Here is a 17,714-nt window from a genome sequence, read left to right on the forward strand (position 1 = left end):
CAGCTTCCTGCATCAGCGCCCTGGCCCCCCTGCTGGGCATGGTGGGCAGGGGACTGCAGGGGGTTGAACGTGGGGCGAGGGTGGAGTGATGAGCCCGCCCTCTGCAGGGCCCCAGGGTACACAAGATACCTTGGGGCCCATGCCTACCTCCCCTGACTCTATTCTGGGAATCCTTTTCCAGAGAAGTGGGAGGGCCAGGGCAGGGCTCCCTGGAATGTTTCCTGTGGCTTCTCCCTTTACTCACCCTGTGGGGCACCAGAGCTGTCCCTGGACTGAACAGGGACATGGGTACATCAGACCTAGTCCATGGTGGGCACTCTGGTGGCACTGAACCCTCCTCCATCCTTGCAGCAGGCCCCGGAGGAGCTGGGCTAGGAGGCTTCTGCCCCCAACCTCATGCTTGTGGGGTCAGCGCGGGCCTGGCCAGGTTGATGCCCTTTGCCCTCTGGCTGAGGGGTCAATCTCCCAGGCAGTACTGCGGGGCTGGGAAAGTGGGCACAGGGTAGAGAAAGCTGATGGGGTCTCTTGCAGGTCCTGAGGCCCCGGAAGATGTTACTTGATGCTTTCTCAGGGGGCAGAGGCTGAGGCACCAGTTGCCAGCAGGCAAATCCATCCCATCCTGTCTCAGCCTCAGTTTTCCCACACCTGTAAACCAGGGCCAGGCCGTGGGCTTTGATGTCCTGACACTCACTCCGTGGGGATTTATGGGAAGAAAGGCAGTTCCAGTGGGAATCCCGGGCTCTCCTGGGTGACCGAGCCTCCAGCAGGTGTTGCAGGGCCTGGGGGAGGGGCACACCCAGCGGCCTCCCAATCCTCCATGTCCCTTTGGGGCAGGGGCGGCTCCGGACCCCATGGTGCCAGCCCCGGAGAGGGAGTGCCTGGCTGAAGCGGCAGAGCCCCCGAATGCCAAGGGCCTCCTCCTGGGCCTGCCGGGCCCCCTTCTCCAGCCAGCTCCACGCATGCCCCCCACCGAGCGGTGCCCACCACCGAGAGGTGCCCACCAGGGACTCACCTGAGACAGGTACACCACCAGCCCTGTTTTATTCGTAGACCTTTCCAGGAAAAGCTAACGGGGCAGCGCTGACAGGGGACCCAGTCCCACATCTTCAGGGCTCCTCACCACAGGCCTCTAAGAGTAGGATCTCTTTTTTTCCCCAGGAAAAAAAATTTTTTTTTTTTTTTTTTTTTTTTTTTAAAAAACCCCAAAAACACCTCCTCATAAACAACATGTAAACAGAAACAGCTGCTTCAAGGCTCCACAACGTCTCATTCTGTCTTCAAGGGCTTGTCCGTGGCGGCGGGCAGTGGGGAGGGCTGGCAGGGGCCATTTTCCTCCTCCTCCGGGGAGCCCTGGGGGTAGACCACGAAACACAGCTCCTGGCCCCAGCGTGTCATTGACTCTGAGGACAGACAGACAGGCCGACAGATGGACCCTGGGGTCTGACCCTGTGGGACAGGGGTCCTCAGGGAGCTGCTCCCTCTGCGCATGGGACCTGGACACTTGGGCCAAGCCACAGGGAGACACTTGGTGGCGGTTGGGCCCCTTGTGGCCACCGCAGCTGCCGGGAGACCCCGCTCTAGGGTGAGCCCCCAAGAGGGTTCCATCTCCAGGCCCCGCCCCATCGGGGAGCTGCCTGGCTCACCTGTGAGTCTGTGCACACACTTCGGTTTGCTTCTCCAGAACACTCCCAGGAAGAAAATGGGCACGCCCGTGAGGATGATGATGACGCCCACCCCGCACACCATGGGCTCCGAGATGAAGCTGAAGACGAGCAGGAACGCCCAGAAGACCAAGTATGCGACGGGGACGAGGAGGTTCACCTGGGGGGCAGCGAGCGGCAGTGCCAATGGCACGGGACCCCTGGCTCTCCTGCCCCACCGCCCCGGGGGGTCTGAGGCCCTTTCCCCCCTCTCCTGGGAGCTGAGGCCCGAGGGGCCCCCTTCTGCCAGCAGCCCAACGTGGCTGGCCAGTTGGCCACATTGTTGAGGGCTTGTCAATTTCAGCGGCTCTGAGCTCCACACAGCGACTGTATGTGCGCTTGCCACTCGCGCTCGGCTGAAGGTGAATGATTATTGGGTGTTTCACATTCCAGGCACTGAGCACTTCTCCAGCTCAAGGATTTATATGCAAACGGGAGGACTTTTCTTTTAGCTCGGTTTTGGGTCTTCTGTTTTCTGTGGGCTCGTGGAATCCTGTGTGACCGTAATGTCTGAGCCTTATTTTCCTGTCTGTGAAGTGGGAGTATCACAGCACCCACCCCACGGGGCTGCCTTAAGGACGGGATATGCCAGTGGACACAGGGCCCTGGGCAGGGCCCAGCACACAGCAAAGGCTGGCCTCACCATCGCTGCCGTCGCTGCCCCGGGTGCCCAAACGGGTAAAGGGGTGGCCCTGACTGCTTCCGCCACGTGGGCTGGCTGGTCCCCTCCGGGCCTCACCTTGATGGGCCTGTGGAGCGCCGGCCACCTCCAGCGTAGCACCAGCAGGCCCAGGATGGTGACGCCGTAGCAGAGGTAGTTGATGAAGGACACATAGTTGATGAGCGTGTATGTGTCTCCCACAAGCATGATGACTGCTGTGGCCCCGCCCTGGAAGAGGACTGGGCTGAGGGCCGACTCCCACCTGCCTCCTGTCAGCCCAGCAGGGGCCCCGGGCCTGCCGACTGGGGCCGGGAGGTCAGCGAGCCCGGCCCTCCCGCCCCCACCAGGGCCAGGCCTCATCCCTGCCATTACCCACGCTGCTGCGTGGCCCTGGCTCCCCGCCTTGCGAGCCTGGGTCCCCCAACTTACGCAGACGAGGAGGGCAGGGATAGGGGTGCAGTGTCTGACGTGGATCATGGCCAGCAGGCTGGGCAGGTGTCCCTCTCGGGCTCCAGAGAAGCACAGTCTGGGGGGGTGGGGACAGAGGTGGGTGGGAGCCATGAGCCCAGCCTGGGGCCTCGCTGCTGGCCAGATCCCGACCTCAGTCTAGACCTGATGGCCCTCTTGAGCTGTCACCTCCGACTCCCTGCTCTGGGCCCCAGCAGCCCCACTGGGCAGTTCTTCCCCTCATCTAGCCCGCCTCCCTCTTGCTTTCTGTTCCTCGCAATTGGGATCTGACATCTGCTTCCGGGGAGTTCATGGTCCCAGCTTCAGGGAGTGGGCCCCGCCGGGCAGCACTTCACTTCCTCTGGCCCCCAGCACTGCTCGTGTGTACCAGGGCAGCTGCCTTGCCTCACCTTGACCACCCTCTTCCCAGTCCAGTCACCTGGAGGAGGTGAACAGGTAGCCATTGATCCCTCCGAAAGTGGAAAGTGCCACGGAGACGGGCATGACCCAAGAAAAGTAGCCCAGCAGCTTCTCCCCGAAGGTCTGGGTGGGCACAGAAGAGAGGGGGTGCGTGAGGCAGGGTGGAGGCCGGGCAGGAGCCAGGACCAAGCGGGGCCCCACTCACCACGGCCACTGCGTTAGAGGCCAGCAGCTCCTGGGGGGACATGGCAGTGAAGTAGGCGACATTGGTGAAGGTGTACACGAAGGTCACCAGGGGGATGGAGATGAAGATGGCACGAGGTAGGTTCCTGGGGACAGTGGTGCAGTGTGTCAGCATCAGCCCTTGCGGGGCTGGGGGACGGGGCCTCAGGGTGGTGGGGAGTGGCAGGGGACCCAGCAATGGGAGCAGCTTTGAGCCTCCATCGCCTGGGTCTGCTGGGGGCCTTGGGGCAGCGAAGGGGGCAGCACTGCTGTCCGTCTCCCCTCTAATCCCCAGCCCAGCCTTGGCACAGGCTGGTGGGAGGAAGGGCAGATGGAGAAGGGGCCACTCATATCCTGGGGAGGGGGGCGGATCTAATGTCTGGGACGTTGCATACAGCCAAAATCAGACTTGAAAATCCTCAAAGCGCCCTTAGAGCTCAGTCCACAGACCAGGGTCCCCTGGGACTCCCATCAGCCCCCCCCGCCCCCCAGCTCCAGCTGTAACTGTTCACTGTCAAGGTCCCAGCTGAGCATCAGAGGGAGCCATTGGCTTCATTTTTAGGGACCATGTTGTGTGCGCATGTGTAATTTTTGGCCAAATGCAAATAGCTGGATCCATTTACAGCGAGACAATGATACTCAGTGTTTCTGAGGCCCAGCGAGGGGCCGCGACTCATCCACAGCCATACAGAACGATCAGGCTGGAACACAAGCGTCCCGGCTGCCTTTCCAGCGCCGTTCCCGGTGGGTAGCAGTGCGGTCAGGCAGATGACCAGGCCGGCCAGAGGTGACAGCGGCTCTGTGTGGGGAGGCCGCCTCTCCCACCCCACGCCACACCCCTTCCCAGGGCCTGGCCGGAGCCCCGCTCACTTTCGAGGGTCCACCAGCTCTTCGGTGACATAGTTGAGGAAGTTCCAGCCGCTGAAGGCAAAGGAGCCCTGGAGGAAGGCCAGGGCCAGGTGACCCACGGACGGCGTCATCCAGAAGTCGAAGGCGTTGCTGGGCCTCAGCTCCTCGAAGCGTCCTGGGGGTCCGGAGGTCAAGGGTCAGCGTCGTCTCCCTGGCCCTGTGCCCAGCGCCGCCCCCCACAGCCCGGCCCTACCTTGGAAGATCTGGACAAAGCCCACGCCAATGATGAGTGACAGGGCCAGCAGCTTCCCGCCGGTGAACACATCCTGGATGCGCGTGGCCCAGCGCACGCTCGAGCTGTTCACCCACGTCAGGAGCACTGAGGAGGAGGGGCGGGTGGCTGGGTGGGCGGGCACCCGAGGCCAAGCCCCTCGAGGTGGGCCACAGCCAAGGCCAGCCCGGGCTGCAGGAGGGCGGTGTCCCCTGCAGCTCCTGGAGTGCCAGAAGCCCAACCCCTGAGGCCGACTTCACGGGGACTGACAGCTGGAGGGACCTCCCCCGAAAGTCCCCCCACGGGGGCAGGGAGCAGGGTGGGCCCTGGGGACAGACGCGCAGCCCGGCCCCACGGTGGACACTCACTAAGGCAGGCCATGGAGAGCGCATGGGAAGCGGCGGCCGGCGGGATGCAGTTGGGGAACACGGGCTGCAGCACGTAGTTGGAGAAGGTCATGGAGATGACGGCCAGGCTGGTGGGGTACATGATGAGGACGGCGCTCCAGAGCAGCAGGAAGCTGGAAGGAGTGAGGGCCCGAGTGGCTCGGGCCTCCCGGCACCCTCCCAGCCAAGGGGGCCTAGATATGTGGAGTGGGGCTGCACCCTGGGCCCCGGCACCCAGAGCTGCTGTGGGGGCCAGATACCAGCTTTGGTCCAGGGAGGCAGGGCCAACCTTGTTGAGGTCTCTGCTCTATTTATGAACTGTTTCAACAGAGACAGCGTTCAGCGCAAACAGCTACGGGCTGCCCTTGGGCAGGTGTGGAGAGAGACTCGGGAACCAAGCACTTTTCTAATGGCCACCTCGTCCCCGGTCACAGGCTGCTCCTGAGCTGGGGTGGGCTGTCCCGGGACCTCCAGTCACAGCTCCAGCTGTAGTTCTCAGCAGAGCCCTGTGGCTGCAGGTGGCTGACTCTGAGCTGTGATCCCCGAGGGACTGGACCTTGCAAAGACCCCTGGCTGGGGTGACAGGGATTTATAGCCCATCTGCCAGAATCTCACCTCTGCAGGGTGCCCACGTGGGAGTGAGGCCCGACCTGTTCCTGGGGGCTCTGTCTGCACCCAGGGGAGTGCCTGTCCGTGGGGGTGGTCCTAGTCCCCTGTCCGTCCCACCCTGAGGATACGGATTGCCTCATCCGGGGACACCAAGCTCAGTGGCTTCCTCTTGGTCCTCACCTTTGCTCTGTAGCCCTGCTTCCTTACCTCTTGCTTTGCACCACCTCTCCCCCTTTGGCTTCTGGGACATCCTAGCTCCATGACCCTCCTCCCATACTGGGTGCTCCCCGCTGCCCACCCTCGATGCTGGGTGCCCTTGGGGTGGGTCTTGGGTCCTCCTCTCCCTTCCATCTTCTTGAGTTTTCTGCCACACAGCAAAATTCTTCTGCTTTCTCGGGTCCCAGGCCCCTTTGAGGACCCTCTCCCCAGAGGAGAACAGCAGGGCCCCATCCTCCACTGCCCTGTTAAAGGCCCCTGACCACATCCCTCAGAACCAAACTTTAAATACTTCAGCCTAGACCTTTCGTCTGCGCTCCAGATCCCCCACCCAAGGCCTGACTCAGCGTCTCCCCGGACATGCCACCGACCCCACCTATGCGTTAGACCCCAACCTAAAATCTCCCTCTCCCCATCCCGGGAACCACCATCTATGGAGTCTCTCCAAGCCTCTCCTTCATGCCACACTGGCCACCACGTCCTCCCAATGTAGACTCCTAAATGGTTCTGGAATCTTCCTGTACCTTTGTTCTGGCCCTCAGCATGGCTCAGCTGGATAGCTGCAATAGCTTTGATGGCCCTCCACCTACAGGCTGCCCCGTCCCCGACAAGCCCTGGCGTCTACGATGGATCTGACCTCACCTGTGGCCGTGGCAGACAGACCAAGCTCGCCCAGGCCACCACCCTCCGTATGTGCTACCCGTCCTGGTCGGCCAACAAAACCCCACCCTTCCTCCAAGCCTTGGCACAAATGTGGTTTTTTCTGGGAGTCTTCTCTGGGTGGTGGGCACCCTGTTCTCTTGGCTGCTGGGCTGCAGCCTCTCACATATCTTCAAAGCAAGGATCCTCCTGGTCTTAATCACATTTGAAGGATCATTTCCCTTCTGCACTGTCAGCAACCTGAGGCCCGGGATGGATCTTTGTATCATTGCGTCCTGGCCCTCAGCACACAGTAGGTGCTCAGCTAACGTTCACGTGAATACAGGAACGTCGGGAGCTATTTAAAGGGAACGTCTTGCAGGGCGTTGATAGGACTATCATGCACCCCCCGACCCTGCATTTAGTTTACTGACGTCAAGGTATCCCTGCCTGGATGTTGGCATGATCTAGAGAGGTTTCCATAGTAAGGTCCTCCCCACCCATAAGCACCTGGGTGGGGAGTGGGGCTTAGAGGAGCTCTATTTAAAAGGAAGCACAGAGAGGTCAAGGGGCCAGCTGGAGTAGGGTGGGCATTGGTCCCACCCACCCTGGCCTTAGAAGGCTGCCCGACACCTCCCCTTCCCTCCATCTACTCCCATGACCTCCCTGCAATGTGAGAAGCAGAGGAGGACACTGGGGTCCTGGGCCCAGCTGGCCATCCATTCTGGAGAGGCTGTCACCACCCCACAGCTACTGGTGCCCCACACTCACCCAGCCAGGCCCCCGAAGATCTCGGTGACATAGGCGTAGTCCCCGCCAGACTTGGGGATGGCGAGTCCCAGCTCCGCGTAGCACAGTGAGCCCAAGGCAGTGATGCCCCCACCCAAGACCCAGACGAAGAGGGCCAGACCCACGGAGCCACAGTGCTCTAGGACCCCCTTGGGGGAGATGAAGATGCCCGAGCCGATGATGTTTCCTGTGGGGGGAAGAGGTGGGGAGGCATCAGGTCTGGGCGCCCCCAGCAGGGCAGCCTCTCTGTGCAGCTCCACATGCTGCAGTGAGGAGGGGAGCCTGGGCTGCTCCCTCAAGGAGCCCCAGGGGCTGCCACGGGGCCCTCAAACCCTGCAAGTCCCACTCTGGCCACCTCAGCTCCCCTCCCCAGCCCCTGGCATGGCGAGTGGCACTTTGTCCAGACAGGCTCCACTGCCAGAGATGGGTCCTGTTCTGAGTTCCTCTGCCCCCAACTAACAGCCATGAGGTGGGGCAAGCGCAAGCAGTGGCAGAGTGGCAGCCACTCCAGTGCATCCCCACAGGGCCCAGGCCCAGTCCCTCGCCCCTGGCCAAGGCCTCCAGTCTTGTCAGCCTCCAGCCACCTGGCTTCCTCCCAGCCTGGCCAGAGCTGGCCACCTAAAGCAAGACCTTGACCATGATACTCTCTTGCCACCTTCCTATTGGCCGAAATCCAAACTCATGGGAGTGGCTTGGGGACTGGCACCTCCTCCAGGAAGTCCTCCTTGACCACACCGGTAAGGCTCCTCCTCCCACTTCACAGCCCCAGACCCTGCTCCGTACTTTATTTCTTTACCTTCCATCTCCTCTTTCCCTATTAGAGAGCCCTTTGCCCGCTGGGCTCCTCCCTGACCTAGGACCCATGCTGTGGACACAGACTCGGAAGAGACCTGGTTTCCTGGCATTGTTAAAATGTTTCAGGTCCTGGGCAAGGGTCAGTGGGGTGAGGGAGAGGAGCTGGTGCATTTTCAGGGCTGGGGGTTGCTTAGCAGCTATCACGGAAGGGATGGGGTGGATGATGGCAGCCTGGCAGGACTCAGTTGGCTCAGGCTGGGGTCTGGACACAGATGCCTCTCCCTTGGGAACAGCTCACTGGTTGCAAACAGGGGTCACTGCTCTAATCCTAGGACCACAGTGGGAAACTCTGGCTGGGGCTCAGGAGGCAGGGAACCTCTTGAGTCCCGTCTATACAATGGGACTGCTGTGAGGATTCAGCGAGGTACTGTATGGGAAGCCTCGGCTCGTTCACAGCTGTATCCAGATGTCCTTTGCATCTTCGCGTGATTCTGTGTGTACCGTCTGCGGCCTCACCTTGGGCCTCCAGCACACAAGTTGGTGCTCAATACACATCTGTTGAGCAAGCTACAGGATGAGTGACTGGCCCGATGCCCAAAGTGGCACCAATGCCACTGAAGGACTGAACTCCTCCTCTGTGAAGTGGGGGGCCGCAGTCTCCACTCGACCCCCCCCCCGGAAGGGGGGACTGTGGGCAGTAGCAGAGAGGGTGGCTAGCTTCCAAGACTTGGGTGCCAGGGAAATCTGCCAGGTCATGGGTCACAGAAAGCCTGGCCTGCCCATGGGCTGAGTCTGAGATTTGGAAGGATGGGCACTGTGGGGCACTCGTGGGGTCTGGGAGCAGAACAATGGGAAACGCTCAGAGGGCCACGCTGTGGGCTGCAGAGCAGGTTCCCAGGATGAGTAAAACGCTGACCACCCACTTAGCCCTGAGGTCCCTGGCATTTAGGGCAAAGTGGGCAATGTTCTGCGTTACCCGGGTCTCACCATCTGTGCAAATGAATCAGGCCACATCACTGGTGATTTGGACTAGGGCCTGCCCAAGAGGAAATAATCCCAGAACCCACAGGCCACATGAAGAAAAAAGCAACACTGCTGGGACCCGGGGCTCAGCCCCTGCACGAGATTGGCCCCACCTGCCGGGGCCCGGGGTGGGAGCACATGTCCGTCAGGGCAGACCCTGCCTGCTCCACCTGCCAGGCCCACAGGCGGGTCTGGACGAGGACACAGCTGGGGCGGCCCATCTGCATGCGTTCCCTGTCCACAGTCCTACCCCACCCCCACCCGGCCGGCACAGATTTCCAGTCTGGATGGCCACGACGCCCCACTTGGTTTTCTAGTCACGTCCCAGGAGCCCTAAATACATCCAGATAAGGAGGAAAGAATTCCTGTCTCCCAGCCCCAGAGGTAAGCTGTGCCCTCAGCTCGCTTCCAGGGAGAGAGGGGCCGCTTCCTTCATCTACCACGGGGCCCAGGGCCTGGGTGGGCTGTTAGGCTTCTAAAGAGCCTTGGCGTTTGCTCTATCCAGCAGTAGAGCCTCTGTTCTCAGGACCTGGTGGAGTGGGATTTGCCAAAAGCCAGGGAGGTTGGAAGCCAGTGGGGGCTGGGTGGCCTTGGAAGGAGCTGGGTGCATCCAGGGCCCTGAGCCACCCACCTCGTGGGGACGCCCACCACCCTACGCAACTCAGCCTGACGGGGCCTCACGAGTGTAGCCCTCGGGGAAGCCACACCTGGCGCCTCGTCCTCCGAGGCTGGGATTTGAAAGGGACACATCACTTGTCTGTGCCCAGCGGCTGAAGACTCGACGGATGGGCCGGGGTGAGGATCGCTATTGTTTTAGACACATGGCTGCAGGCTACAACGCAGGACTTCTCCCCGCGTGGCTCAAAGGAACACACGTGCCAGCAGGTGGCTCTGAGCTCTCCGGGGGCCTCTTCCTCTGGGCCTGGACAGCCTCCAGCATCTGCCTCGGGTTTGTGCTGGAAGGTGGCAGAAAACCCCATCGAGGTCCACTGGCTGCTCTTGGCACCGTGTGGGCTGGACGGGGCTCTGCAAGGAGCAAGATGGGCGGCAGGCTTGGGTGAGGGACAGCGGGCAGGGAGGAGGAGGGATGTTGCTGAGGACAGGGGTGGGCGTCTCCAGCACTGAACGATGGCAGGAGCTGTGGAGAAGGGACCACGGAGCTGTAAGGCAGTGCTGCAGGCGAGCCTGCCTATGCCTCCTGGTGGTGGGTCCAGGCCTCCCTTCTCAGCCCTCATGTTCAGGGCTAGAAGAATCAGCTCTGCCCGACTGGGTGAACTGCAGTGGACAAGCCCAACCCTCGGGGCATCCTGGTCTGGAGGAAGAGGAGGTGGGGGCGGGAACCACAAACTGTGGGATGGGCCGGGAGGTACTGCTGAGCACCCGGTCAGGTGTCTGATTGACAGCAGGCTGCAGAAATGTGGGTTCCGAGACCTCCCTGTTCCCATCCACCCAGTGGGACGGCTGCTCTGTGGTCCTTGCAGGTCCTTGGCAGGGCCAGAGCTCCGAGGAAGGTGGGCGAGGATGTGAGTCCCTCAACTAGGGGGCCCCCCTCCAGTCTCCTCCCGCCCCTCTTCCCTCAGGCCAAGCTGGGTGGTTTTTATCACATTAAGATGTGTGGCCCGATGGGGCTTACCCGGCTCCGTGAAGGAAGAAAGAGCCATTGTTCCCCCGGCTGCAGCCGTGAGCGCTGACCTATTTCTGGGAGGCATGAGCCGACCACGGAGGTCACAGGAGTGGACTGCGGAGGTCGTGTGGGTGGAAGGGGCCAGCTGCCCACCGTGTGTGTGTGTGGGGACCGTGCAGAGTTGAATCTGGGGGAGGGGTCAGGGACGTCCTGTCAGGCTGCTGGCACCACCCCTCATCCCTAGAACACTTTCAGGAGTCTGTTGTGTGACCTCAGGCCCGTGCTGCTCCCTGGGCCTCAGTTTCCCCTTGTGCCAGGAAGGACCACTGAGCTAGGGGGCAGCAGAGGGCTGGTGCAACACTGACTTTGGCTGAGGCACTGCTGGGCAGGAGGGGCGCGTCCTGCACATCTGCACGGGGTCCAAGGAAACACAGTTTCTGCTTGGAGCCCTCTGTCCCGCATTGCGGCAGGTCTCTCCGCAGCTCAATGGCTTCCCAGAAGCAACGCCACCCCCAGGAAGCCCTCCCTGATCTCCCATCTTGATTCCTATAACCTGGCCCCTGCTCCTCTCCCATGGTACCTGGAGTATGGCCAGGAAGCGACTCCTTTATTTGCCATCCTGGGTGGACCCTGCATTCCCAGAGGGCGGGGTCTGTGCCCTGGCCTGCTGAGATGAGAAGCCCAAGCCCTCTAGAAGGACAGGGATCCCCCAGGGCCTAGGTCCCCTTACACGTACCTGGCCTATTGCCTGCCTCTTCAGCAAGCAGGGCCATGGTGGGGCCTCCTCCTGCCACGCTGGCCTGCTGGCCTGGGAGAGAGTAGCTCAGGGCTCCTGGGTCTGATCAGGGGCTGGCCATAGGCCAGGCCTCCTCCTCTTGCCCTGGGCAATGAGTCCCAGCACCTCCCTGTTAGGATGTGACCCATGAGGGCTCTGGGGAAGAGCTCCAAATCCCTGTTGGTTAAGTCCCAAGGCCCCTGAGGCCATGGGCAGAGCCAATTATTAGTTGAGAACCCCTACATCTGGGTTTGAATCCCAGATCCCTCATGATGGGAGGCTGTGGACAAGGTACTTCACTCTCCGAACCTTCTTATCTGTAAGATGGGGAGATGAGGCAGTGATGTGGGTCTGTTCCCACATTGCCTGCTACATCAGAGGCCCCAGGAAGTGCTTATGGGTCTCACTATTGTCATCTACCACCGAAGCTGGCCCTTGGATCTGAACACTTTGGGCCCTCAACACCCTGGGGTCAGCGGCCAGAGCCCTGCTTTGGGGGCCCTGCTATTGCTCTGGGTGAAGCCTGTGACTCCCAGCACAGTGTCCTTACGGTGAGCATGTCAGGCACCCCTCTAGGGGGACAGCAATGCCCGCTGAGGTGTTGGTAGAACTCCAGGGAGGTGAGTGGGGACGTTTCCAGGACATGCCTGGAATTGCCAATTGGTCAGCGTGCGCCTCCGGCCTAACCCACTTTCCTTTTGAGAGAGGGGTGAGCAGGAGAGTGGAACTCTCTCCCCTGGACCTGCTCATCTCACAGTCTTCCCAGGTCAATTAATGGCAAACCATGCCCCCAGCTGCGCAGGCCCCAACCTGCTGTCACCCAGACTCCACTCTGCTATACCTTGTGTCCAGTTCAACACATTTGGCTCAATCTTCCAAACACACCTAGGACTGAACCTCCTCTCAGCACCTCCACTGCTGCCACGCCGCTCTGAACCACCACCATCTCTTACCCAGGTGACTCGAGTACCCTCTCGACTGGGCTTCCAGCTTCTGCCTCTTCTGCCCACAGCCTCTTCTCCACAGTAAGCCCCAGGCCATGCCATGCCGTGCCACCCCATACCATCCCACCCCACACCATCCCATCCCATCTCATCCCGCCCCATGCCATCCCATCGCAACACATCCCATCCCATCCCATCCCCTGCCATCCCATCCCATCCTACCCCATGCCATCCCTCTTCTGCCCAAAGCCCTCCCAGGCTCCCACCTGACAAAGAGAAGAAGGCAAAGTCTTTACTGCGGCTGCAAGGCCTACACAGACTGCACCCCATCTCACTCCTGACTCATCTCCTACCTACAATCCTCCCTCCTTCATTTTCTCACCTTAGTGCTTACCATTACCCTGGCAACTAAATATTCAGCTTGCTTATCTGTTTGCTCTTTGACTCCCATGCTGGAATGTCAGCTCCAGGAGGACAGGGATTTTGTCTGTCTTGTTCCCTGTTATGTCTCCAGCACCTAGAACAGTGCCCAGCACTGTCCAGTACCTACCTGTTGAATAGATGAATGAGCGTGACCAGAGCTAGCAGGCCCCATCTTTGTAGCCAGAGCTGCTTCAGCCCCCAACGGTGTCTTAGAGCACACCAAGGGCATCTGACCCTGGGCTGGTTGCAGCCTCAGGTCCCCAGTTTCCTCATCTGTAAATTGGGGCTATGGTGAGGTACAGACAGCCTCCTGTGTGGTTTTATGTCCCCTCAGGGTCCCGGGGAGGATGGGTTGGGGTTCTGGAGAGGGCTATCCTCTGAGCAGCCCAGCACCTCCAGCCCCAGAGACAACGGAGGGACCTGGCCATGGCTGGATGAGTAGAGACTGGCTCCTAAGGAGACAGGGTTCATGAAGGAGGTCCCTGAGTTCTAGAACATACTTGAGTCTGATCCACAAACATGGGCTGGACATTTGAGTCAAAGGGAGAGAGCGAAGGACAGGACAGTCTGGTCGGTAGACCTGGCTGATTCCCACTCTGCTGAACCTGGGCACGACCCTTCCTTGGGTGTGGATGGGGAGGGAGCTGGTTGTGGTCCCTGAGTCAGGACAAGAGACCCTGTACATACAGCCCTGGGTGGGGGTGGGGGAGTCAGAGGCTATTTCTCTGTCCACCTGTTTGTTCATCTACCCATAGTAGAGTGGCGAGCTCACTAAATCCCGGTTGGATGAGCTCCCAGCTCAATCCTCAACCTTCCCCCATCATGGGCTCTGCATCTGGCCCCAATTGTGCCCCGCACCAGAGCAGTGTGAAGAAAGGCACTGGATTGGGAGAAGAGTCCAATTCTGGTTCCAAATTCCGAGTCCACCACTTGCAGCATTGTCATTTAACTTCCAACCTCAGTTTCTACATCTGTAAAATGGGTATAAAAATTCCCATCTTGCAAGGCAGGCAATCAAATGAGATAAAGGGAGAACATGTTTTCATAATGTGGTAAGGTGTGTTTTTCTGAATAGGCATTGGATGTGGTGATGTCTTGCGCAGTGTCTGCCCCAGAAGGCTCTTTTTCCTCCAGGCTGGCCCGTTCCCCTCCAGTTGTGCTTGCTGTAGCCAGCAGGTGCTGTCCTAAACACATTTTAGGTGGAGTCTTGTTCTAGCTCAAAGCCCTTTTATGTCATTCCATTCCTACTCCTCAGCCTGGGGCAGGGGTTACAAAGGGAGAGAATTATCGGATCTTCTGAGAGGGTCTATTTGGAAGTTTTGGAGATAATAAACTGCTATCAAACAAGAAAGATTATGGATGAAGCTATAAAGTTTTCAAGACTTTTAAGGCTAAGCTATGACACTTGGCAGACATTTTTTACTTTGACCAGGCTCCCCAGGGCAGGAAAGTGGGGAAAGATGTGGGAGTCCGGGCTACCGGAACAGTGAAAGGGGAGGAAGTGGGGGCCTTCAGGGCATCAGGCTGGGGAGGGCAGTGCAGTGATTCAGCCCACCCCTGCCTCCTCCGTCATCTGTCACCTTCTGGACCAGGTCCATTCTCCCCTTGTTTGTCTCCTGCCCAGTCCAGCCTCCTGCCTGCTGAAACCCCTCAAAGCTCCCCAGGCAGGCTTGTAGGACCACCCCTGAGTGTCCTGGGCTGGAGTCAGGTCATCTGGGTTCTGTTCCTGAGTCCGCCACTCTTGGCTAAGTCACTCCTAACCCCAGCTCAGTCTTCAAGGCCTGAAGCCAAGGGGGCAGTGGACCTGGAACAGCAAAAATGGTATGAAAAGTGGGGGAGCTGTAAGGGCAGAGCTGTGCTGCACAGAAAAATTCTTGCAGACTTAGCCTCATCCACTCCCACCATCACCACCAGGGCCCTCTTTTGAGGAGACAGGAGCCAGCAGCCTCTGCGTGACCTGAGGCGGATGGGAGGCAGGGAGGAGAAAGAGTCGAATACAGCTCGAGGGTGCGCAGCCCAGCAAGTACCACGTCGCTCCCTGCACCTGTCGGGCACTGCAGCTGGCTCCAGACACAGTCAGCCTCTTGACCCCAAGGCCCACCCATGATGTATGGGCTTCCTCTTCCTGAAGGCACAGCTCTTGGAGAGGGTGTGGGCTAGGGCAAAGCTTTAACCAGTACCCTGGCCAAATCCCTGGAACCAGCCCTTCCTCTCAGCAGTCAAGCAGGGGCACTCTTGTCCAAGAAGGTCTCTGGACCAGATCGGGACCAGCTCCTAGAAGACACCTTTCCAGGTGCAAGTGGTTGAGACAGAGAGGTACCTGCACAGGGGCTGTGTGCTGGGGCAATTCTCAGTGCGAGTGCAGGGGGTGGCCAAGATCTAGACCCCAACCTTGGCCCAGGAACTCCCAGTGTGGGGGCAGAGGAGGAGGAGGTGAAGACACCAGTCTGCCCTCCTGAGCCCCCAACTTTTTCCATCTCCAAGGGTCTGAGGATGGGTGGGCAGTGAATGCACAAGCAGCACCCACTGGCTGGGGAGGGGAAGACTGGGCAGTTGGTAAAGTGAGAGTGGTCAAGACCCTTGCCATTCATCCTTCCAGGCTGTGTCTCCTGGGAGACAGGAGACGGAACAGACTCCTCCCACCACGAAGGTCTCTGAGGCACCTGGTGTGGATACAGGCACAGGTCTGGGTTAGCCAGTTCCTGAGGCATCAGTGTTCTTGACTTGGGACGGAAGGAGGAAAACCCCACCACTGTTCTCACTGTGCCCTGAGCCCTCTGCCTACCCAGAAGTCCCCAAGTGGGGGAAGGATGCACAGACTCATTCTCAGGTGGGGAAGCTGGGCTAGAGAGTGAGAGGATGCAGATGGGATCCCAGCCCAGGAAGCAGCTGGCCTTTCGCAGGCTGGGTCTGCCCACCCAAACTGGGCCTCCCCCAGTCACTGGCTGCTCCTCGCCCTCTGCCAGGGTCCTGCTGCAGAATTCTGCACTAATTATATACTCTGAACCGATTTCCCCTCTGGGCTGGCTCTACCTGTCCAGGCTACCCACAGTCCCTCCTGCTTGCGAAGAATAAATCATTCACACGGCACGGCACCTGGACCCTGCACACAGTAGGAACTCAGTTTAAGCCACAAGACCCAGAACTTGGGACCTTAGCGGGGGTCAGCTTACCGAGTTCCCACACTTGCAAGACCCCCGCACTCAAGGCAGGACCACAGCCATCTCCATGCTACAGACGAGAAGACTGAGGGTAACTGCCTTGCGGAAGTCCATGGCAAAGTAAAGGCGGGAGGAGGATTCCAGCGGTGGATGGGACCTGCACCTCCTTCAAGTGCAAAAATTCAGGGCACTTGGGGAGGTGGAAACAAGAAGCCCCGTGGCTGCTGTGTGAGGGGAGACACCGCAGGTGCCCCGGGCGGGTATCCCCTCATCCATGTTCCACCGTCTCAGACCGGTAGGCGCGCCCGGAGAGGGGTGCTCCTTGTTCCGAGCCGCTGCGCGCCTTAGGCCCTACCGCCCCAGGCATCCGCCCGCCCCGCGCCCGCTCACCGATGATGATGGTGCAGGCGCTCACCAGCCCGATCTCCTTCTTGAGCGCCACCCGCTCCGAGGCGCCGGGCCCGGGGCCCGGGCCAGGGGAGGGCGAGGGAGCAGGGCCCGGGTTCCCGCGCCCGCTCGGCTGCTGCGTGTGGCCGGCCATGTCGCTGTCCCGCCGCGTCCCAGCTCCCTGCGCTGCCCCGTCTGTCAGACCAGCCGCCAGGCAGCCCGTCCGTCCGGCTGTCGGTGCGCGCCGCTCTCGCAGGCCGGACAGCGCCCACAGGCGGGCGCATGCGCTGGCGCGGGGCCCTGGCCCTGAGCCCCGGCCCGCGGGGCCCAGGGAGGGGCGGAAGGAGGACCGGCCAGCAGCCCCCTCCCCCACCTTCCTTAAAGGGGACTCCCCGCCGTGGCCCCCACCCTCCCAACGCGGACCTGGAAGGAAGGAGAGGACTTGGGGCAGACCTAGGAAGAACTTCCTGGACCCAAGAAGGCCTAGGAAGACGGCCTGGGGTGGGGGCGGGGGAGCAGGGCTCAAAGTCAGGACTCTCCCTGCCCTCAAGGAGACTGAAGAAGCTGGCAAAAATAATAGCCGTCTGTGTATTGAGACCTGCTGTGCGCCAGAGCGGCCATACTCCTTAAATCCTGACACGGACCCCTAGAGTGTGTGTACGGGGAGAGGGGTGGAGATTGGGCTCACTCTACAGGTGAAAGCTGAGGCCCCGGGATAGTAAGGAAGGTCACAGAGCAAGTGCAAACCCTTTCTGTTGCCTCCTTGGCTTCCAGACGCTGATTGGGGTGTGTGAGGTATAGCTCTCGGAGGGGTGGGGGCTTTGTCCAGGATCCCCTGGGGTCACGAGACCCTAAGCCCCCATCATCAAAAGTCTGGGGAGACAGGGTTGGGGTGAAGACTCTGGAGCCCCTAACCGTCATCCAGAGGGGACCCAGTGCCTGTGGGGGTCCTGGAAGGGGTTCTGCTCTAAACCTTACCTTCCCCCGCCCTCCGCCGCCCAGCCCGGCTCTGGACTGGGTCCGGCAGGTTCTGCAGGCAGACGCCTGGCCACAGAGTCGGGGCTCAGTGGACTAGAACTCGGGTCTTTGGCGAAGGCCCCTCGTCTCTTGAGTCTCTTCAGTTCAAGAGACGAGGCCACCTCAACTGCCCGGGAGACACGGAGAAGGGGCTGTGGCCCCTGGGGTCGCAGGAAGAGGTAGGGCTTGCAGGGTCCGAGGGAGGCTGCCTCCTCCTCCCGGAAGCAGTCCGGACTATGCAGCCGGGCCGGCGGGACAGACGCAAGGGGGGCCGCCTCGGGGGCCACCGGGGCGGCGGGGCGGGGCGAGCCTGGCACTGTGCGGCCGGCGGCGGAACAGCCTTTGTCCCTTCCTGG

At 60.6% G+C, this 17,714-nt stretch overlaps 1 protein-coding gene across 1 annotated transcript; it reads right to left on the reverse strand.

Moving 5' to 3' along the window:
* Nucleotides 1-1,266: 1,266 nt before the first annotated feature.
* SLC7A10 (solute carrier family 7 member 10) lies at nt 1,267-16,504 on the reverse strand. The gene is made up of 11 exons (XM_024734080.1): nt 16,345-16,504; nt 7,192-7,396; nt 4,939-5,090; nt 4,553-4,678; nt 4,321-4,474; nt 3,434-3,557; nt 3,248-3,351; nt 2,791-2,887; nt 2,440-2,589; nt 1,644-1,821; nt 1,267-1,400 (listed from the first exon to the last, which is right to left on the reverse strand). Exons 1-11 carry the CDS (start codon nt 16,493-16,495, stop codon nt 1,267-1,269), a joined length of 1,575 nt encoding a protein of 524 aa, XP_024589848.1. The 5' UTR covers nt 16,496-16,504.
* Nucleotides 16,505-17,714: the final 1,210 nt, after the last annotated feature.

Source organism: Neophocaena asiaeorientalis, unplaced genomic scaffold (assembly GCF_003031525.2).
Source record: "Neophocaena asiaeorientalis asiaeorientalis breed wild unplaced genomic scaffold, Neophocaena_asiaeorientalis_V1.1 scaffold280, whole genome shotgun sequence".
NCBI lineage: Eukaryota > Metazoa > Chordata > Mammalia > Artiodactyla > Phocoenidae > Neophocaena > Neophocaena asiaeorientalis.